This window comes from Thalassophryne amazonica, chromosome 10 (genome assembly GCF_902500255.1).
Source record: "Thalassophryne amazonica chromosome 10, fThaAma1.1, whole genome shotgun sequence".
Taxonomy (NCBI): Eukaryota; Metazoa; Chordata; class Actinopteri; order Batrachoidiformes; family Batrachoididae; genus Thalassophryne; species Thalassophryne amazonica.
Genome location: NC_047112.1, coordinates 112,742,739 through 112,766,814, shown reverse-complemented (window position 1 = coordinate 112,766,814; position 24,076 = coordinate 112,742,739). Strand labels below are relative to the sequence as shown.

Sequence of the window (24,076 nt, the reverse complement as noted above, 5' to 3'; positions counted from 1 at the left end):
TGCTATGGATGAAGCCCAGACATGGGTTTCATATCGGCTGTTCCAGTTCTCTATAGAACATCTATAGGTGATGTCACACAGGCTTCGTCCGGGATGTATACAGTCTATGGGAACAAGATAGCGGACATCTTGGATGTTACTGTTTATTATCATCAGGGGGAAAACTGAAAATGGAATGGACCATGGTTGGAACAGACTGATTGATATCTTAGTCAGTCTTACCCTTGCAGGGGGATGCACTGTCTTGAGCTCTCCATCCAACTCCCACTCAACATAGCTCGAAAGTACTCGCATCGTGCACACAGGATGGCCCTACAAATCCATAAAGCAGAAATGTCACTTTTAAATGTCGCAACATGAGAGACCTAGCTAGCACAACAGCTTACGTTTTGCACACCATTTTCTTACAGTTCCTCAGAGTCGGCTGTAACGCATTAGCTTCAAGTAGTACAATGTCATTGTCTGGTGTGGTTTTTGTTTCTTATTGTATTATTTTGGATTTTTTTCAAACCGGTGTATATTAGTGTTGTATTTTAGCCCATTTAATTTCTAGTTTTCCCCTGTGTAAGCATTATTATGGTTTCTCCATGCACCTTGCACCATGCTGTCACGCCTTCTCACCACCTCAAAACTCCTTGTCGCAGCACATCTCCACCTACAGCATCCTCGCCACATCAATAACATGATGTGGTGAGGATGCTTACAGAAACCTGGTTACAGCAGGATGAATATGTTAGTTTAAATGAGTCAACACCCCCGAGTCACACTAACTGCCAGAACGCTCGTAGCACGGGCCGAGGCGGAGGATTAGCAGCAATCTTCCACTCCAGTTTATTAATTAATCAAAAACCCAGACAGAGCTTTAATTCATTTGAAAACTTGACTCTTAGTCTTGTCCATCCAAACTGGAAGTCCCAAAAACCAGTTTTATTTGTTATTATCTATCGTCCACCTGGTCGTTACTGTGAGTTTCTCTGTGAATTTTCAGACCTTTTGTCTGACTTAGTGCTTAGCTCAGATAAGATAATTACAAATGATCTTCTTATGGCCTCAGACAGTGGACTCATCTCTGTGCTTGTTCTGTTAGACCTCAGTGCTGCTTTTGATACTGTTGACCATAAAATTTTATTACAGAGATTAGGGCATGCCATAGGTATTAAAGGCACTGCGCTGCGGTGGTTTGAATCATATTTATCTAACAGATCACAATTTGTTCATGTAAATGGAGAATCTTCTTCACAGACTAAGGTTAATTATGGAGTTCCACAAGGTTCTGTGCTAGGACCAATTTTATTCACTTTATACATGTTTCCCTTAGGCAGCATTGCTTAAATTTTCATTGTTACGCAGATGATACCCAGCTTTATCTATCCATGAAGCCAGAGGACACACACCAATTAGCTAAACTGCAGGATTGTCTTACAGACAAAGACATGGATGACCTCTAATTTCCTGCTTTTAAACTCAGATAAAACTGAAGTTATTGTACTTGGGCCCACAAATCTTACAAACATGGTGTCTAACCAGATCCTTACTCTGGATGGCATTACCCTGACCTCTAGTAATACTGTGAGAAATCTTGGAGTCAGGACTGATCAAAAGTGATTCAATGCGCATATTAAACAAATATGTAGGACTGCTTTTTTGCATTTGCGCAATATCTCTAAAATTAGAAAGGTCTTGTCTCAGAGTGACGCTGAAAAACTAATTCATGCATTTATTTCCTCTAGGCTAGACTATTGTAATTCATTATTATCAGGTTGTCCTAAAAGTGCCCTGAAAAGCCTTCAGTTAATTCAAAATGCTGCAGCTAGAGTACTGACAGGGACTAGAAGGAGAGAGCATATCTCACCCATATTGGCCTCTCTTCATTGGCTTCCTGTTAATTCTAGAATAGAATTTAAAATTCTTCTTCTTACTTATAAGGTTTTGAATAATCAGGTCCCATCTCATCTTAGGGACCTCATAGTACCATATCACCCCAATAGAGTGCTTCGCTCTCAGACTGCAGGCTTACTTATAGTTCCTAGGGTTTGTAAGAGTAGAATGGGAGGTAGAGCCTTCAGGCTCCTCTCCTGTGGAACAAGCTCCCAATTCAGATCAGGGAGACAGACACCCTCTCTACTTTTAAGATTAGGCTTAAAACTTTCCTTTTTGCTAAAGCTTATAGTTATGGCTGGATCAGGTGACCCTGAACCATCCCTTAGTTATGCTGCTATAGACTTAGACTGCTGGGGGGTTCCCATGATGCACTGAGTGTTTCTTTCTCTTTTTGCTCTGTATGCACCACTCTGCATTTAATCATTAGTGATTGATCTCTGCTCCCCTCCACAGCATGTCTTTTTCCTGGTTCTCTCCCTCAGCCCCAACCAGTTCCAGCAGAAGACTGCCCCTCCCTGAGCCTGGTTCTGCTGGAGGTTTCTTCCTGTTAAAAGGGAGTTTTTCCTTCCCACTGTCGCCAAGTGCTTGCTCACAGGGGGTCGTTTTGACCGTTGGGGTTTTTCCGTAATTATTGTATGGCCTTGCCTTACAATATAAAGTGCCTTGGGGCAACTGTTTGTTGTGATTTGGTGCTATATAAATAAAATTGATTTGATTTGATTTGATCATGTTATGATGGAGACAGCTGCTGCAGTGTGTGCAAATGGTCAAGAACTGCAGGAAAAGCCTGACCTCTGTAAATGCAAACAAGGGTTTCTGTACCAAATATTAAGGCCTGTTTTTCTATTGTATCAAATACTTATTTCATGCAATAAAATGCAAATTAATTAATAAAAATAAAAAAAAAATCATACAGTGTGATTTTCAGGGTTTTTTTTTTTTAGATTCTGTCTCTGACAGCTGAAGTGCACCTACAATAAAAATTGCAGACCTCTCCATTCTTTCTAGGTAGGAAAACTTCCAAAATCAACAGTGGATCAAATACTTATTTGCCTCACTGTATCATCAAGGTGTTGGTTGGCAAGTGTGGTGCTGATTAAGACTTACTCCGTACACAAGGCTACGCACCATTATGGTATAGCAGATACAACCCCTGGCAAAAATGATGGAATCACCGGCCTCGGAGGATGTTCATTCAGTTGTTTAATTTTGTAGAAAAAAAAGCAGATCACAGACATGACACAAAACTAAAGTCATTTCAAATGGCAACTATCTGGCTTTAAGAAACACTATAAGAAATCAGGAAAAAAAAAAATTGTGGCAGTCAGTAACGGTTACTTTTTTAGACCAAGCAGAGGGAAAAAAATATGGAATCACTCAATTTTGAGGAATAAATTATGGAATCACCCTGTAAATTTTCATCCCCAAAACTAACACCTGCATCAAATCAGATCTGCTCGTTAGTCTGCATATAAAAGGAGTGATCACACCTTGGAGAGCTGTTGCACCAAGTGGACTGACATGAATCATGGCTCCAACACGAGAGATGTCAATTGAAACAAAGGAGAGGATTATCAAACTCTTAAAAGAGGGTAAATCATCACGCAATGTTGCAAAAGATGTTGGTTGTTCACAGTCAGCTGTGTCTAAACTCTGGACCAAATACAAACAACATGGGAAGGTTGTTAAAGGCAAACATACTGGTAGACCAAGGAAGACATCAAAGCGTCAAGACAAAAAACTTAAAGCAATATGTCTCAAAAATCGAAAATGCACAACAAAACAAATGAGGAACGAATGGGAGGAAACTGGAGTCAACGTCTGTGACCGAACTGTAAGAAACTGCCTAAAGGAAATGGGATTTACATACAGAAAAGCTAAACGAAAGCCATCATTAACAGCTCAACAGAAAAAAACAAGGTTACAATGGGCTAAGGAAAAGCAATCGTGGACTGTGGATGACTGGATAAAAGTCATATTCAGCGATGAATCTCAAATCTGCATTGGGCAAGGTGATGATGCTGGAACTTTTGTTTGGTGCCGTTCCAATGAGATTTATAAAGATGACTGCCTGAAGAGAACATGTAAATTTCCACAGTCATTGATGATATGGGGCTGCATGTCAGGTAAAGGCACTGGGGAGATGGCTGTCATTACATCATCAATAAATGCACAAGTTTACATTGATATTTTGGACACTTTTCTTATCCCATCAATTGAAAGTATGTTTGGGGATGATGAAATCATTTTTCAAAATGATAATGCATCTTGCCATAGAGCAAAAACTGTGAAAACATTCTTTGCAAAAAGACACATAGGGTCAATGTCATGGCCTGCAAATAGTCCAGATCTTAATCCAATTGAAAATCTTTGGTGGAAGTTGAAGAAATGGTCCATGACAAGGCTCCAACCTGCAAAGCTGATCTGGCAACAGCAATCAGAGAAAGCTGGAGCCAGATTGATGAAGAGTACTGTTTGTCACTCATTAAGTCCATGCCTCAGAGACTGCAAGCTGTTATAAAAGCCAGAGGTGGTGCAACAAAATACAAGTGATGTGTTGGAGTGTTCTTTTGTTTTTCATGATTCCATAATTGTTTCCTCAGAACTGAGTGATTCCATATTTTTTTCCCATCTGCTTGGTCATTTACCACCTTACTGAGATATCCGACATCAAATATGCTTTACTGCCTGTGGCTTGAAGAGGTTGACTCCGTGCCCATGTGTCACAATTGCAGTCTGCTGGAACAGTTAATCTTTGCCCAGACTATTGATTCACAATTTTGATTTTCACAAAATTGATTCACATTGTTCACAATTTTGGAGAGTTGAATCATATCCTCTCTTGTTCTTCAGTGGTATAAGCTCAGTAGACATAGACATTGTATAGCTATTCCTCATGTGGAGCATCTCTAAGTGAGCTTTGTTCCTCACCTCTATATCCTTTCAATGGCTCCGCAGATGAGGGTCCAGCATTCTAAGTGAAGTCCAAACAGTTTCCTATACAGGAGCAGCATTGCTGTTTCACGATTGCTGTTGAAATTTCTCTTTGCTAATCTTAGGATGTTAATGGCCTTCTTGCTAGCAACTGCAGTATCAATCAATCAATCAATCAATTTTTTTATATAGCGCCAAATCACAACAAACAGTTGCCCCAAGGCGCTTTATATTGTAAGGCAAGGCCATACAATAATTATGTAAAACCCCAACGGTCAAAACGACCCCCTGTGAGCAAGCACTTGGCTACAGTGGGAAGGAAAAACTCCCTTTTAACAGGAAGAAACCTCCAGCAGAACCAGGCTCAGGGAGGGGCAGTCTTCTGCTGGGACTGGTTGGGGCTGAGGGAGAGAACCAGGAAAAAGACATGCTGTGGAGGGGAGCAGAGATCGATCACTAATGATTAAATGCAGAGTGGTGCATACAGAGCAAAAAGAGAAAGAAACAGTGCATCATGGGAACCCCCCAGCAGTCTACGTCTATAGCAGCATAACTAAGGGATGGTTCAGGGTCACCTGATCCAGCCCTAACTATAAACTTTAGCAAAAAGGAAAGTTTTAAGCCTAATCTTAAACGTAGAGAGGGTGTCTGTCTCCCTGATCTGAATTGGGAGCTGGTTCCACAGGAGAGGAGCCTGAAAGCTGAAGGCTCTGCCTCCCATTCTACTCTTACAAACCCTAGGAACTACAAGTAAGCCTGCAGTCTGAGAGCGAAGCGCTCTATTGGGGTGATATGGTACTACGAGGTCCCTAAGATAAGATGGGACCTGATTATTCAAAACCTTATAAGTAAGAAGAAGAATTTTAAATTCTATTCTAGAATTAACAGGAAGCCAATGAAGAGAGGCCAATATGGGTGAGATATGCTCTCTCCTTCTAGTCCCCGTCAGTACTCTAGCTGCAGCATTTTGAATTAACTGAAGGCTTTTTAGGGAACTTTTAGGACAACCTGATAATAATGAATTACAATAGTCCAGCCTAGAGGAAATAAATGCATGAATTAGTTTTTCAGCATCACTCTGAGACAAGACCTTTCTGATTTTAGAGATATTGCGTAAATGCAAAAAAGCAGTCCTACATATTTGTTTAATATGCGCTTTGAATGACATATCCTGATCAAAAATGACTCCAAGATTTCTCACAGTATTACTAGAGGTCAGGGTAATGCCATCCAGAGTAAGGATCTGGTTAGACACCATGTTTCTAAGATTTGTGGGGCCAAGTACAATAACTTCAGTTTTATCTGAGTTTAAAAGCAGGAAATTAGAGGTCATCCATGTCTTTATGTCTGTAAGACAATCCTGCAGTTTAGCTAATTGGTGTGTGTCCTCTGGCTTCATGGATAGATAAAGCTGGGTATCATCTGCGTAACAATGAAAATTTAAGCAATACGGTCTAATAATACTGCCTAAGGGAAGCATATATAAAGTGAATAAAATTGGTCCTAGCACAGAACCTTGTGGAACTCCATAATTAACTTTAGTCTGTGAAGAAGATTCCCCATTTACATGAACAAATTGTAATCTATTAGACAAATATGATTCAAACCACCGCAGCGCAGTGCCTTTAATACCTATGGCATGCTCTAATCTCTGTAATAAAATTTTATGGTCAACAGTATCAAAAGCAGCACTGAGGTCTAACAGAACAAGCACAGAGATGAGTCCACTGTCCGAGGCCATAAGAAGATCATTTGTAACCTTCACTAATGCTGTTTCTGTACTATGATGAATTCTAAAACCTGACTGAAACTCTTCAAATAGACCATTCCTCTGCAGATGATCAGTTAGCTGTTTTACAACTACCCTTTCAAGAATTTTTGAGAGAAAAGGAATGTATGTTCATAAAACTTACACTTACCCTCTGCTGTCACTCTCAGGTGTTTTTCACTGTCACATTTTATGAGATGAGATGAGATATACTTTATTGATCTCACAGTGGAGAAATTATGTTTACACTCCAGTTACCTCAGGCAGCAATTAGTCCACAATTATTACTTGTTTACCATAATAATGGCACACATCAAAATTAAAGACAGCACATACACATTTGACATTGTTTATGTGCATTAAGTTTGAAGAAGTCCGTTATCCCAATTGAGGCAAGTGGGTGTAGGCCACGCAGCAACCCTGAGATGCGCCACCATCGGCTTGGTGGGAGTAACGGGGCTGCAGCAAAAACTGCACCGCCCCCGCAGAAGGGGAAAGGAGTGACTTGAGCAGACGCCGGAGTGGGGAGTGTTGATGGGGGATGGAGCATGCTTCAGTCCTGTGAAAAGCAGTTTATTGTCTTTGTGAGTTGAGATAAGAAACAGCCAAATGATCCCCAGGCTGAAGAAATTCCTCTGGAGGAAAACAGTCAGGCAATTTGGCCAGGCTTGATAAGCCTGTAATGTTTTGAGCAGTGAAAAACACTTTTTAACAGTTCCACTTGAACAACCAAATCCCAATTATGAATTAAGAATATTCCCAATTACGAATTAAGAATATTCACCGGCCTCTGAAATCTTCAACTTCAACTGCAAGGCACGCATCTGCTCCAAGATGTCATCCAATTTGCGTCTGAGTTCAAGAGTCTTCGCAGTCTGAGAATACACTGCCTTGCCAACCTCGTTAATCATTTTCATTTTAATCAAAAATGAAAAAATCCTCGACGTCCTCAACAGAGAAAGGTGCCAAGCATACAACACGCCAGGAACTCCAGGAGTCGAGAACATAGCCCGCAGGATACGTTCCATCTGGGCAGGTAGGATCGCCCGGTCCTGACCTTCTTGTAGAAAAAAATGGTGTCAATAGCGTTCAGAGACCAGCTGATCAATTCCATGGTTAATCTAATAGTAGTCCAATAGATCCAGAATCCAATATAATTTGAGAAATTCACAGTCTGGTGAAGTAGGGACTTGAAGGTTAAAGCAGAACAGAGATAAGGGAGAGTGGAGGAGATGCGACCACCCTCGTCGGAGTCCCAAGTTGAATGAGATTGTGCAGGCCCCTTACTCGGCATGCGCCCTCTTACCAAAATGCAGAATAAGCCCCAAGTGCCATGCACTTACTCTGCTAGGAGTGTTAAAAAAAAATTCTTATCCTTAACAACAACAACAAAAAAAAAAAATCGATTAAAAATGTGGAAAACTTGATTTATTACAATAACGTCATCTCTGTTTTGTTTGCTTCATCTCACTGCTGCCCTTGCTCACACCTCACTTCTGTCCCTGTTCCTACTGTCTACAGGAGGCGGAGTCAGTGAGCTCTGTGTGCGTGCACATAGACTGAAGGAGAGCTGGAGCGGCAGCCTGCATCACTCCATCTGAAGCATTTGGAAATGACATTTGTTTACTTACCATTTTCTTCCTAACTAGGAGCATAAAAGCCACAGAGTACAGATCCATATCATAATCAGCATCAAATTTATTGGCAAGTAAGTGTTCACATACAAGGAATTTGATCTGGTGTCACTGGTGCATAAACAACAACAAAAAGAAAAGGAAAAAATACTTCTGTAAGAAGTAAAGCAGTAGGCAAAACTATGTTCACTATCAAATACAGTAGTGTTCAGAATAATAGTAGTGCTACGTGACTAAAAAGATTAATCCAGGTTTTGAATATATTTCCTATTGTTACATGGGAAACAGTAGATTCTCACAAATCCAACAAGACCAAGCATTCATGATATGCACACTCTTAAGGCTATGAAATTGGGCTATTAGTAAAAAAAAGTAGAAAAGGGGGTGTTCACAATAATAGTAGCATCTGCTGTTGATGCTACAATCTCAAAACTATTATGTTCAAACTGCTTTTTTCGCAGTCCTGTGAATCACTAAACTAGTATTTAGTTGTATAACCACAGTTTTTCATGATTTCTTCACATCTTCAAGGCATTCATTTTATTGGTTTGGAACCAAGATTTTGCTCATTTACTAGTGTGCTTGGGGTCACTGTCTTGTTGAAACACCCATTTCAAGGGCATGACCTCTTCAAGTATTTTGACATATCCTAAGTGATCCATGATACCTGGCATGCGATATATAGGCCCAACACCATAGTAGGAGAAACATGCCCATATCATGATGCTTGCACCACCATGCTTCACTGTCTTCACTGTGAACTGTGGCTTGAATTCAGAGTTTGGGGGTCATCTCACAAACTGTCTGCAGCCCTTGGACCCAAAAACAACAATTTTACTCTCATCAGTCCACAAAATAGTCCTCCATTTCTCTTTAGGCCAGTTGATGTGTTCTTTGGCAAATTGTAACCTCTTCTACACGTCTTTTATTTAACAGGGGGACTTTGCGGGAGATTCTTGCAAATAAATTAGCTTCACACAGGTGTCTTCTAACTGTCACAGCACTTACAGGTAACTCCAGAATGTCTTTGATCATCCTGGAGCTGATCAATGGGTGAGCCTTTGCCATTCTGGTTATTCTTCTATCCATTTTGATGGTTGTCTTCCATTTTCTTCCATGCATCTCTGTTTTTTTTGTCCATTTTAAAGCATTGGAGATCATTGTCGATGAACAACCTATAATTTTTTGCACCTGCGTATAAGTTTTCCCCCTCTCCAATCAACTTTTTAATCAAACTACGCTGTTCTTCTGAACAATGTCTTGAACGTCCTATTGTCCTCAGGCTTTCAAAGAGAAAAGCATGTTCAACAGGTGCTGGCTTCATCCTTGAATAGGAGACACCTGATTCACACCTGTTTGTTCCACAAAATTGACAAACTCACTAACTGAATGCCACACTACTATTATTGTGAACACCCCCTTTTCTACTTTTATTTTTACTAATAGCCCAATTTCATAGCCTTAAGAGTGTGCATATCATGAATGCTTGGTCTTGTTGGATTTGTGAGACTCTACTGAATCTACTGGTACCTTGTTTCCCATGTAACAATAGGAAACATACTCAAAACACGGATTAATCTTTTTAGTTACATAGCACTACTATTATTCTGAACACTACTTAAATATAACATAGTGGCCATCTCTCATTTAAAAACTGATCTGCATTTGTCTAGACCAATTCCAACATTTTTTATAATCATTGTGGTTCTTGTTTATAGTCAATTTCAAAGTTTGTAATGCCATTGGTCTGTGCTCTTGTTGCTTAGTTTCACCTTAACCAGAAACTTTTCCCTCCTGTGTTGAGAACCTCTTAATATTAATTTGTGTGCGTTGCTGCGTCTGGGTTCATTTTTCTTGCTTCACTGTAACACAACCTTTTGATTGGCGTAAATGTGGCTAAGAAGTAATTAACCTGAGACACAATGAATGCAACCTATGATGATACGTTGAAAATCCACACTGTGCTTTTGAGTTTTTAAGATGTAAAATACTAAGAATACTGAGAAGCCATCAGAAATAGCTGTACCTGTGGCAAGAAAAGAACTCCTCAGCCACTTGAATGGTGATATCACACTGCTCTCCTTTCTTGTACAGATACAGTAAGTCAGCTCCGAGGCCTGAGGCCGGGTCAAGAGCAGCAGCATCTAGACAGATGTTGAGACAGATATGAAGGAAAGAAAGTGCGCTCATGGAAAAAAGTGCAGATGGACATACGTGTGAAAAATAAAGTACCCATAGTGTAGTTATTCTGCAATGAGCAGTAAGGACACACAAAAAATGGGATTACTAATAAATGAATAATGAGTGAGATAACATGATGAAGTAAGGGCATGTGGGAGAAGGGCAGCTGTACAGTTAGATCACCAGAATGCACATTCAAAAAGGGACACAGTGTATGAGTTTACCTGTGTTAGCTGGGTGAAGGTCTACTGCATCTGTAACCGATTTTCTGTCATAATCTGGTCGTGACCAGTCATCAGCTGGGATTATGACATCACAGCGCATGCTTTGCTCTGCTGTGTACACATTCCTGCAAAATAAACACTGATGGTTAAACAAAAAAAAGTGTATTTTGTTGCAGTTGGGACCAAGAGACTAGAGTGAACCCCAGGATGCAGGTAGCAGGCACAGGAGATTAGGTGCAGAAGATCAAGTGTTTAATACTCCCAAAAGTGGCAGTGAAAAATACAAATACAACAAGAGTCCACAGTAAAAGTGACATGAAAAATCCAAAGTGACTAAAATCCAAAAAGACAGACAGGGTGATAAAACTACAATGAAAAGCGACTGTCAAAAAAGGTGACAGCGAGACAAACTTTACAAAAACAGCTGATCGAGGGGAGGTGACAGATGGAAGGCATGATGAACAGCAGGGACAGAAGGGATTCGACCGGTGTCACAGACCAAACGGCCCCCCCTAAAAATCAGTCTGCCCTGCACTGCACATGCGTCATTCAGGACCACAGCAGCTTGTCTGAGACTGAGTCCCTACACCAACATTGGATTTTTCATCTGAACTCCCCACATATAAACATATATACTCATAACAACAATAGAAAAAAAATGTGCACAAATACATATAAATATGCACTGCACTCAAAAAATAACTCACTAGATGAAGTAAAAAAATGATGATGTGGAGACATGCAGGGATAGATTATTTGTTACCATGTCACGCGGAATAAAGATGAAATGGGAAAAATGTTAGCGGGAGTATGTATGTGTGAGGCCATAAACACTGTGAGCTCAGAGCAGTTAAAAAAAACTGAGTGTGTGACACTGAAACTTTACACCCACGTTTACTGACAAATACTGAACATGGGGAGACAATCTGGGACTTGTTAAGAATCTGCAGCTCTAGTTTCACCATCAAGCCACCAATCTATCACAGGATAACATATAGACAGACAAACATATTCACACTCTCACTCACACTTATGAACAATTAAGATTCACCAGGACCCTCATGTACAAAGACTTCCTACTGAAACATGGCGTACAATACAACCCAGAAACTGGTATCAGCACAAAAATATCAACACATGGATCCAAGCGCATTCTGATTGTATTTCTCACTGAACGTGGAATTGAGATGTACCAAGCTCTTCCCTTTCCACATAAATTCAGTATTATTTCATCATAGAAGCCAGAGGAAGCGATCAGAGCACAGCAGCCAAACGAGTTAATAATTGTGTTAATTTCACTTCTCAAATATCACTGTGTTTGTCTGCTATGACACATTTAACTGAAATTTCTGATCCAAACTAGCAATGATTTATAAAGGAAAATCATGGAAATCATCAGAGGTGCCCAAACATTTACATACCACTGTATATGTTTGAAGTTCCCTCACCATTTCTTCCTTCATGTGTCCTTCTAATATATCTGAATTTAATCTCCAGATTGATGTTTTTTTCTCTCCTTCACCAGATATAATGTGAAATAAAGGGGGCCATGGACCGATAGGTCCCTTACTGCCATACTGAATTTTTTCAAATGGAATCCTCCCCGAAATTAAAATGGCTACCCCTCTCCGGTGTCTTGATTTGTAGGACGCAGAGAATATCTGATTGTAACCATTCCTCTTAAGCTTTAGATGTTGCTTTTCTGTTAGTTGGGTCTCCTGTAACATTATCACCCCGACTCCTTTTTTCATCTTTCTTATTATCTTGCTCCTTTTGGTTGGGTTGAGTACACCATTTACATTATATGAGGTTACCTTAATGCAGTTTTTGGGTGGTCATTTTTCTCTAGTCCTCTTATCTCGCTCCTCTTCTCCCTTTTGCTACAGTATCAATAATTAGCTTTAAACAAAGTATAACAAAGGCTCAACATAAATATAACAAGATACTAAAGAAACTTCCTTAAGTGAGGACTGAGAATTGATCTTCTCTGAACTCTGATGTTCAGTCCGCTCTGAGGGATGTCCTCTGTTCCCGAAGGGCAGGGGGCCCTCGCTGATAGAATCAGTCAGTGGTGGGCACAGATAACCAAAAATTAACTTCAATAACAGATAATCAGATAACTATAATCAGATAACTGAAAAGTTATTTTTGATAAAGCTAAACCACCCAAAAATGTATCTGAAGTTACAGATAACTGATACCGATAAATTCCAGTCTTATCTCCGGTACACGTGCAACTACTAACAAGCTGACCCAAACAGACCCAAACAATGAGTCAGCACTTGAGCGTCCTGCCCCCTGCTGGAAGCTCCTGTTTATTACATGGCTTCCAGCACAGATGCAAGCCGAGAGAGGCGACACAGCTCAACTTTCTACTCCATAACAATGTTGCCATCAGGCCGAGGTCTTGGAAAATAAAGCAGTGCTGAGTTATGGTTTGGTGTAAATAAAATGAATACTGATAGAATAATTCCATTAATGTCAATTCTGTCATTTGTGCAAAGTTAAGATATAACATAATCTTTTAATGTTGAATAATGCACTAATTCTGAAGTTTTGTAACAAACATAGACAGATGGCATTCTGGGTAAAATGCGCCTCGGCTAACACTGATTGGTTGATTCATTCTATGTAAACCAACACGTTAATGTGAGGTGTGTCGTGCATTGGTGTTTACAGATAAATGTGCTTTTGTAAAATATGCCATTTTTTTATTTGTAAAAAAAGGCATTTTCAAAAAAAAAAAGTTATAATTAGATAACCGTCTGATATAACCTGTGTAAAAATAAATAGAACACTGCCATGATCTACTGGTGCCACTGCGAGTTTTGGCCCTTTTTCAGCTGATTTTTCATTCGTGTGAGAATTTTTTGGATTGCACCGAGTTTCAGGTTAATTGCGCGTCCTGCATCGTTTAGTATACATGGAGTAATGAGCTGCAATTAACATCTAATGACCACCTCCTGATCAGCAATCGTATGAATTCATCATAGTACAGAAACAGCATTAGTGAAGGTTACAAATGATCTTCTTATGGCTTCGGACAGTGGACTTATCTCTGTGCTTGTTCTGTTGGACCTCAGTGCTGCTTTTGATACTGTTGACCATAAAATTTTATTACAGAGATTAGAGCATGTCATAGGTATTAAAGGCATTGCGGTGCGGTGGTTTGAATCATATTTGTCTACTAGATTACAGTTTGTTCATGTAAATGGGGAATCTTCTTCACAGACTAAAGTTAATTATGGAGTTCCACAAGGTTCTGTGCTAGGACCAATTTTATTCACTTTATACATGCTTCCCTTGGGCAGTATTATTAGACGGTATTGCTTAAATTTTCATTGTTACGCAGATGATACCCAGCTTTATCTATCCATGAAGCCAGAGGATACGCACCAATTAGCTAAACTGCAGGATTGTCTTACAGACATAAAGACATGGATGACCTCTAATTTCCTGCTTTTAAACTCAGATAAAACTGAAGTTATTGTACTTGGCCCCACAAATCTTAGAAGCATGGTGTCTAACCAGATCGTTACTCTGGATGGCATTTCCCTGATCTCTGGTAATACTGTGAGAAATCTTGGAGTTATTTTTGATCAGGATATGTCATTCAAAGCGCATATTAAACAAATATGTAGGACTGCCTTTTTGCATTTACGCAATATCTCTAAAATCAGAAAGGTCTTGTCTCAGAGTGATGCTGAAAAACTAATTCATGCATTTGTTTCCTCTAGGCTGGACTATTGTAATTCATTATTATCAGGTTGTCCTAAAAGTTCCCTAAAAAGCCTTCAGTTGGTTCAGAATGCTGCAGCTAGAGTACTGACGGGGACTAGCAGGAGAGAGCATATCTCACCCGTGTTGGCCTCCCTTCATTGGCTTCCTGTTAATGCTAGAATAGAATTTAAAATTCTTCTTCTTACTTATAAGGTTTTGAATAATCAGGTCCCATCTTATCTTAGGGACCTCGTAGTACCATATTACCCCATTAGAGCGCTTCGCTCTCAGACTGCGGGCTTACTTGTAGTTCCTAGGGTTTGTAAGAGTAGAATGGGAGGCAGAGCCTTCAGCTTTCAGGCTCCTCTCCTGTGGAACCAGCTCCCAATTCAGATCAGGGAGACAGATACCCTCTCTACTTTTAAGATTAGGCTTAAAACTTTCCTTTTCGCTAAGGCTTATAGTTAGGGCTGGATCGGGTGACCCTGGACCATCCCTTGGTTATGTTGCTTTAGACGTAGACTGTGTTTCATAATTGTTGTATGGCCTTGCCTTGCAGTGTGGAGCGCCTTGGGGCAGCTGTTTGTTGTGATTTGGCGCTATACAAGAAAAAAGTTGATTGATTGATTGATTGATTGAAAATATCAGCCCAGCTTCAGTTTGAATACTGCCATGAACACTACTGGCCAGTAGATGGCAGTAGAGACCTTGAAAACTTGTCAAAACAAAATTTCAGATAATCTGTATTGCTACTTGCTATGTTTAAGATGTATGGAATTTAATAAACGCAAGCACAATAACAATGCCTATAAACCCAGAGAATATATTTCCGAGAGGTTTAGGCACTAGAGTTTAATGCTGTTGTCCGTGGACCCCCTGATCGGAGTGTCTCAAATCATTTCTCCTGTCGTGAACTTACTGAGATTACCCTATCACCCATAATGCACTGCTGGACACAGTATGTCCACACTAAAACCTTAAAAAATAGTGCATTACTTTAAAACTAAAACATATCTGTATATATATATATATTTTTTTTTCTGTACGAGGTCTGTCCATAAAGTATAGGTCCTTACGTAAAAACTATATGGATTTCATTCATATGTTTTTACGTCAGACATGCTTGAACCCTCATGCGCATGCGTGGGTTTTTCCACGCCTGTCGGAGACGTCATTCGCCTGTGAGCACTCCTTGTGGGAGGAGTCGTCCAGCCCCTCGTCGGAATTCCTTTGCCTGAGAAGTTGCTGAGAGACTGGCGCTTTGTTTGATCAAAATTTTTTCTAAACCTGTGAGACACATCGAAGTGGACACGGTTCGAAAAATTAAGCTGGTTTTCGGTGAAAATTTTAACGGCTGATGAGAGATCTTGAGGTGATACTGTCGCTTTAAGGACTTTCCACGGTGCGAGACGTCGCGCAGTCTATTGATCCAGGACGTCGTGAGAGAACAGAGAAGTTTCAGAAGAAGTCGATTTCAGCATTTTATCTGGATATTCCACTGTTAAAGGAGATTTTTTTAATGAAAGACGTGCGGACGGGTCCGCGCGTCGGGACGCAGCCGGCGCGGTGTGGCGGCACAGGAAAAACACCTCCGTGTTGATAACCATTTGTAAAATCCAGGCGGCTTTTGATGGCTTTCAGTGGAGTGAGTATATGAGAAATTGTTTAACAGCTGGACATGTTCCAACTTGTCCTTAAAGCTTCCAACGGAGGTGTTTTTCCTGTGGCGGAGTGTCGCAGCGGCTGCGAGCCGACGCTGCAATCCGCCTGCACGTCTTTCATTAAAAAAATCTTTAACAGTGGAATATCCGGATAAAATGCTGAAACCGACTTCTTCTGAAACTTCTCTGTTCTCTCACGACGTCCTGGATCAATAGAGCCTGAAATGTGGAGGTTTTCAGCTTGAAACGGGCTGACGACGGCGCCTGGGACCGCTGCACGTCGTCAGCCTGTTTTAAGCTGAAAACCTCCACATTTCAGGCTCTATTGATCCAGGACGTCATGAGAGAACAGAGAAGTTTCAGAAGAAGTCGGTTTCAGCATTTTATCCGGATATTCCACTGTTAAAGGAGATTTTTTTTAATGAAAGACGTGCGGGCGGATTGCAGCGTCAAGCCGCTGCAACTTGTCCTCTGACACGCCGAAACGGAGGTGTTCCTTTGTCTCGCTTCCAAAGCGAATCGGTCGTGACGCGCGAAGCCTCCGCGCGGCTTTCCATGACAAAATCTCTTGTTAAAAGTGAAATCTGCCGGAAAATGGCTGATGTCCAGCTCTTGTGATAACCAGAGAAAGAGCACACGACGGTCTCGTATCCACAGAGCCATCAGCTCAGAAATGGTCCGGTGGCTTGTGCCGTGTCGTTGCAGCTCGGAGCGCGGCGCGCTGAGCATCCTTAAAGGGGTCTTTAAAGCTGTTCTAACTGACCTTATTCTCTGTGAAGCCCGTAAAATTTTCACCGAAAGCCAGATAAATTTTTCGAATAGTTTCCAGGTGCCAGTCTCTAACACCTTCTGAAAAAATTCTGATGGAAAAAACCCCAAATCATTCCCCCATTTCCAGACAATGAAAATCCGACAACGGGGCGGGACCACTCCTTCCACAAGGCGTGCTCACAGGCGAATGACGTCACCGACAGGTGTGGAAAAACTCACGCATGCGCACGAGGGTTCAAGCTTGTCTGACGTGAAAACATATGAATCAAATCCATATAGTTAAAAAAAAACAAAAAAAAAAACGGTACGATACTTTATGGACAGACCTCGTATATTATATATATATATATATATATATATATATATATATATATATATATATATATATATATATATATATATATATATATATATATATATATATATATATATATATATATATATATATATATTTATTTATTTATTTATTTATTTATTTATTTATTTATTTATTTTTTTTTCACTTTATAAAACTTCAGATGTGACATTAATTTAAATAACTTGTCCGAAATAAGTTTGGTTAAAATTTGAACCATAAGTTACAAATGTATGCCTCTGTATGACTTGGGTGATATTGGCCGCATGTCAGTATGGGGTTAAAGGAAATTAGGGGTTTTCTTTTGGTGACCAGTTCTCCTTTGCCTGCAGAGGATAGAGCGGTTTCTTCTAGAAACAGATCTCCTTTGTTTGCAGAGGGCAGAACTACACATCTGTTCACCTTTGTTTACGTTAACGGTCTAAAAATTATTGGACAAAAATTTATCAGAAGATAACTGTCTGATAATGGTTTTCAAAGATATCTAAAAGGATAATCCGATAATGAAAACTTTATCTTCGATAATTATCGGTTATCGGATTACTGGAACTGTGCCCACCACTGGAATCAGTATTGTTCATAAGTCCACAACACCTTTAAGTGCTGTCCCAACACTCTTAACTTGTGAAGATATTAATATTTCAACCAAACATTTGTATAAAATGTTACAGTCTTGACAAAAGGCACGTGTTTCTCACTTTAGTTATCTTAATAGACTTACACTCTAATTTTCACCTTCTGTTTGTACCCGTGCCGTGTCTCCGTTGTCCTGTGTCCACTTTTCACACGTCGTCCACATTAGCCGCTTGATGCGCTCTGTCCAGCCCTTTGCCGGTTTCACAACCTTCACCTGGAGCCCACGGATCATCATGTCCTTCGTCGCCTCCTCCGATGTGTTGTAGATGCACGTCCCACCTTGTAGAAGACCCAGAGTTTCGGTAAAAACTGTGTCTGGAAACCTATCTTCTTATCTCTTAGTACCCTTTTTACCTCCGTGTATTCTTTATGTTTTCTCAAAATCTCCTGCACATAGTTGTGGTCCAGAAACAACTTCATACGTGAAGCCTGTTTACTGCCATGCCAAGTTCTTCTTTACTCTGGAAACTTTGTAACTTTATCACAACGGATCTAGAAGGGGAGTCCTTGGGAGCTTGCACTCTTTCGATCTTCAGCTTAAATGATGGGGGTAAGTCCATCTTCTCCCTAAGAAGGTTTTCAACAAAACTGATCACTGATTGAGCGTTTCCCTCCATTCCTTCCTTCACCCCGTGGATCCACACATTCTCTCTCCTAGAACAGCTCTTCAACTCCATCATTCTGGTCTCAATCTGCTTCTGTAGCTCCACAAGCTACAAAGTGGCTTCGTCCAGATTCTGAGTACGCTACTCTACCTCCACGATCCACTTTTCAGAATTATCTATTCTGGTGTTTGTCTTTTTTATGTAGTCTTTGATTTCTTTTAAGTTTTCAAAGTTCTCCTGGCAGAAGTCTCGTATCACTTGTAGGACTGTTTCCAGGTCTGCCATATTTTTAGCCGGTTGTTGTGTTTTTCCTCCCTCTTTGCTTGGTTGCATTACCAGCTTGGTTTTCCCTCTCTCCCTGTTAGCTCTGTTAGCTCTTCCGTAAGTTCGGCAAATTCGCCTGTTAGCCTCACTGGCTCGTTACAGTGCTCGAGGTCCGAATCCGCCTTTTTCATCGACTTCTGATTTTTTCCTTTCGGTCTTAATCGTCGCTCGTTACCACACTGTTACATATCTACTCACTTTCTCAAATGTAGTTTTATAGGGCCTTTTTAATCTTAGTGTTGGGGAGCTCTGTTTTTATGCTGCTGCCATGTAGGAGTCAGGCCAGAAGTCCCACCTTTTCAAATTTAAAACTACATATTGTTAGACACACCACTTTCATGGTATCATTTGCCACACCACCTTCCTTAGCACACTGCACACTTGTGTAGCTCTTAAATTAAAAACTCTATGCACTGAATTCAGCGCTCATGTGAGGGCGCTTTGCCACCACACATGAAACTTTCAATACCTAGTGTATCCCAGGACTCGGTGGTCAAAAATTAAAATGCAAACCCTGAAATGAACACCTGTAAGTCATTTAAACCTCCACACAAACATGTTAACATTTATGTGAGAGGTGTGCCCTCTGCCGGAGAGAAGTTGGAATGACATGAGAAGTCCTTGAACTTACCTGATGAAATCTTTCAGTGTGTTGAGGTCCTTCCCAGGCAGCTGGATGCTAATCGAGTCTTTGCGTGTTCCCTGAAGGATATGAGGAGCTCTGGCCAACAGTACAGCTCTGTGGGCTCGAAGTGTCCCTGAACCAGCACACACACACACATCTGCCTCCAGCTCCTCTTGCAGCAACCTGGGAAATACATTATACAAATGGATTTATTTGGACCTCACTGATTACATGTCCGGCAACAGACTGGTGTCCTATCCAGGGTGAACCCCGCCTCATGCCCTATGACTGCTAGGATTGGCTCCAGCCCCCCGTGACCCTTAATTGGAGTAAGCGGTTGAATGTGAGTGAGTGAGTGAGTGATTACATGCACCTCATTGGTATGATAAAAATACAGTTACTGTAACAGATAATGAGTGCAGACAACATGTAAATACATTTAGAGGATTTGCCTGTTTCTCCACATTCCCAACCTACAATCAAAATCTCCTTTGATTTAAAGTGGGGAAAAAAGCTTAACAGTGTTTTACACTGGCAACATAAAGGAGCCTCTCCATAGTAAGTGAACACTCTAGTACTGTATGCACCATTCTACCTCAACCGACACACTCACTAAAACAACACACGTTACCCCAACTACTCCACAAATCTGTCAAATTCTCTGTAAATTTGTGCCACTGAGGTTTTTTTCTTTGTTTTGTTGTTTTGGCCCACAGCGCAGAGGTGGGAGGAGACATACGAACATGAGATTAAGATGAGCATCATCACACAACAGGTCAAAACTGGACTAAGCTGTGCACTTCTACCCTGGTCCATTTTGGACTCATTCATTAGGCTTGCTTCAGATTTATAATATTTAAGGAAGTCTTGCACGATATGGTATATATTATGTTTGGGCGACTGCAATCCGTCAAAATGAATAATAGTTTAAAAAAAGGTTTGTGTGATTTTTATCCAAAATTGTCCTTTGAGCTGTATATTATGAAGGAGGGTAACTGCACCCATTTTCATCTGCATCAAGTTACAGTGACTGGACGGATCTCTGTATGTGGCCATTCAGAATTAATTACTTTAAGGTTTTATTTTCTGGTTTACCACATAAGAGGATGAGTTGTCCTCAGATGACTCAGAATGTGTTAGACGTTTAACTAGAACCAGTATACCCTTACAGCTGTATGTAAAAAAAAAAAAAAAAAGTGGGTAAAACTCTAAATCCGCATGATTTAGAGTTATTTGTGGTGGCACATCACGATATCAACGTCAACCACCACAGACCGGCCTTCCTCTAAAAAAACAAAACAAAAACAAGTAACACAGAGTAAAATCTTATTTCATTGCAAAGCTTTGGGCAGAGGCTTGATGTGTGGCTTGTCTCTCCCTCTCTGCATGCACTTGCGTGAGTGATACTAAAGGATTATTAACTGAGCTTGAGGTCTGAATGGGAAAATATCAGACCAAGGTGTTGACAGTATGGACAGAGGGTTAGCGAGGTTAATAATTTGTTTATTATATAGCTATAATATATAAACATGCAAACTTATGGTATCACCTCAATATGGAAGCTGCTGATGGCTTTGGGCTCGTAATCAGACCTGTTCACTTCACCTCCATGCAAAACTTGCTAGCAGATGGTCCGGTTGTTAACTGGTAAACTTTCAATCTATGTGTTTTTTCCGATGTGGTTACGATATTTATGGAGTATGTTCACGTCTGACTTGGTTTTTCTAATTGTGTATTTAGCTTTCTGGCTTATGACGAATGTGATACGCATTCCGGACCGATTGTCATGGTAACCAGTCTGATATGGGAAAATACCAGACCAGAAATCAACCAATCAGAGCGCGCATAGTGTCGCAGTCATATAACAATGGATAGAACTTGGCACAGAGAGGGAGGTCTGTGTGGTGGCCAAGCAGTTGCTGCACTTGTGTCTTTTTTTTTTCCAATTTTATTTTATTTTTTCAAGATTTTACAATATACATAAAAACAGAACAGATAACATGAATGAGAAAAACAGAAGAAGAGGTGTGTTTTAACTGTTTTACATTCAGTGTGACATCAAATCATATGGCTCATACAAACTCTGGCCATCTAGGTAGAATATATGTTTTCCCCCAAATTCTGTCAAACTTGTCCATTTGAAGTCTTTTATGGAAAGTGATACGTTCCATAATGAATATCAAATAGACAGTAAGTAGCATGCCAGTCATCAAGGTTTGGAGATAATAAATTCAGCCATTTCTCGGTTCTATATTTTTGTGCTGCCACGAATTTCTGCCTAAAATGACTTTTACTTCAGTTTGCACAAAATTCCAGAATGATTCCAAGGCAGGGCATGACCAAAACAGATGATACTGTTTTACTCCTTGTGCACCACAATTTATCTAGCAAAAGGAAGAACCTGAATAGTGAGAACTCTGTGCTGGTGTGATGAAATATCTAATAAGACTCTTCCAACCAAAACTTCTCCATGCGTTTGAACTAGTGATTTTCCATTGGAAAGCACAATGTTTTAGCCAAATATTATCTACTATTACCTTTTTGGATTCCCTGTCCCATTTCTGCTTAATATAATTTGTGTTTTCTTTTTTATCTCTTGTAAATCTTGATATAATCTTGAAATCAATTTTGAACCAGAGTTGGCTTCATATGTTTGGTAAGAATTTTCAAAATGGGTATCTCAAAAATATTCGTGCTCTTTGTTGTAAAACCATTTATATAATGACGGATTTGTAAAAACCTGGGAAAAAAAATCACTATTTTGTAACTGATGCCATCTCACAATTGATTGAAAATTTCTTAATGTTACACAATGGAAAAAAGTACAGTATGCTGACAAGATTGTGCTGCACTTGTTTCTAATGCAGATGGTTCCCAGTTCAAGACCGCTTGTGCCCATTCTCTTGTCAGGAAGGGCAGCCGGTATAAAACGTGCAAAACCAACATGCAGATCGATCTCGGATGTGCTGTGGCGACGGTCTTCGAGTGAAAAAGGGAGACGCCAAAAGAACTTCCTTTTAGTGTTAAGGGCCCTGTCCCACTGGGGAGAGGATTAATTGCGCATGACTTGAGTATACAAAGTACGGGCGTTCATTGTCGTCCGCAACAAAAATGGCCAAAAATGACAAATGTCCCAGTATGAATTAGGGATATATTAATAATATATAGTGAATATATGATGAACAAACACGGTTATATAACGCATGTAGTGAGGAAACGGATCAGACACATTGGAGATTATCATGGCAGTATTACGGGTGTATTATGAATGCATCACGCACATGTTACGCGTGCACGGCATCTGAATTGCGGCCATAAAATAAGCTCACTCGGGCTGTCGGCATCACTATTCACACCAACAATACAGCCTCTGGAGCATTTGCTGGACTTGACAAGTTGATCACAGAGTTAATGTTCTTGTTGTCATGCGAGGGTTAACTATTCATGAGTCTGGGGAGCTGGAGAGGGGAAGCCGCTTGGGATGTGAGACAGTGGTTTTTTTTTCTGTTTGTTTGTTTTCGAGAGTGTCACAGAAAACAGACTTCAGCGTGAGTTGTGGCTAAACAGCAACTCTTCCTTTTGTTGGTGTTAAATAAAAGTTCTGGAGGAGACGTGACTGCAGCAATTACGTCTTTGTGGATTTACACAGCCGGACCGGCACTGACTGGCAGGTATGTCACTTTCTGCCACATATAGTACTATGGGTTTACGTGATGTGTTTGTTATGCATTCACAGATTGTCCACAAATCAGCTGCAAAGAAAACACTTTATTTGTGGCCAATCCCCGTCAGTTGTGGATACCAGCGGTTAATAGCAGATATACAGCACATAGAGTGAGTATGTATTGTGTATGAATTGAGTATGTATGGAGTATGTAAGGCGGATGTCATCCGCAGCCAAATTTTGTGCAGCTCAAAAATCCTGGCAACGGAAGAATGTGCCTCTGCAGACAATTGCGGACGTGTGCAGGTGTTGACCGACTCATACAAGCATGTTTCACGCATATTGCAGATGTTAAGCGAATATGAGCCAATTTTGTACGCAATCCATACGCAAATCCTCCTAAACACCAGTGGGACAGGGCCGTAAAGGAAAGTGGACATGCCGACATTAAAATAATGCACATGTGAATTACCTGTGAAGGTCTGCAGATAAAGCAGCTGACAAACACCTCTTCAGCTGCTCTTTGTGTTTCTGCTCTTTGATCTGGAATCGTCTTGAAGTGTCGCGGGTGGTCATCATTGTTGACGTCCTTTTTAAAAGCCCACACACAAAAACCTAGACAATCAAATTCTCCAGCACATCTCCCCACCCACACACACACACACACACACACACACACACACACACACACACACACACACACACACACACACACACACACACACACACACACACACACACACACACACACACACACACACACACACGTGCGCAGCTGCAAACAAAACTGTTTTAGTCTCTAAGCAATCAGGAGGCTAACTAGCTAATACCAACTACCTACCAGTGGCTAACATCTTCAGCTACAGAAGGCTTCTGAGGAAACAGACACACACACTATTTAATTTACCAACCGCTGGTGTTGACATCACCTCCTAACAACATGATCGTGACGTGCGCGTGCGCACTAGTTCTTCTTCTTCTTTTTCTTTTTCTTCTTCTTCTGCTTCTTCTTCTTCTTCTTCTTCTTCTTCTTCTTCTGCTGCTGCGTCTGCGTCTCCTTCTGTGCATTACCGCCACCAACTGCTTGGGGATG

General features: G+C 40.6%; 1 protein-coding gene across 1 annotated transcript in view; it reads right to left on the bottom strand.

The window, feature by feature from the left end:
- btbd8 (BTB domain containing 8) overlaps window positions 1-23,590 on the bottom strand; it is a 174,933-nt gene extending 151,343 nt beyond the window's left edge. The window contains exons 1-5 of the mRNA XM_034180720.1: window positions 23,456-23,590; window positions 19,326-19,502; window positions 10,623-10,747; window positions 10,244-10,361; window positions 223-312 (exon numbers count right to left, since the gene is read on the bottom strand). Of these exons, the coding sequence (XP_034036611.1) occupies window positions 223-312; window positions 10,244-10,361; window positions 10,623-10,747; window positions 19,326-19,502; window positions 23,456-23,562 (617 nt within the window). The 5' untranslated portion in view covers window positions 23,563-23,590. The remainder of the gene's footprint in view (window positions 1-222; window positions 313-10,243; window positions 10,362-10,622; window positions 10,748-19,325; window positions 19,503-23,455) is intronic.
- Between the last annotated feature and the right edge of the window lie 486 nt (window positions 23,591-24,076).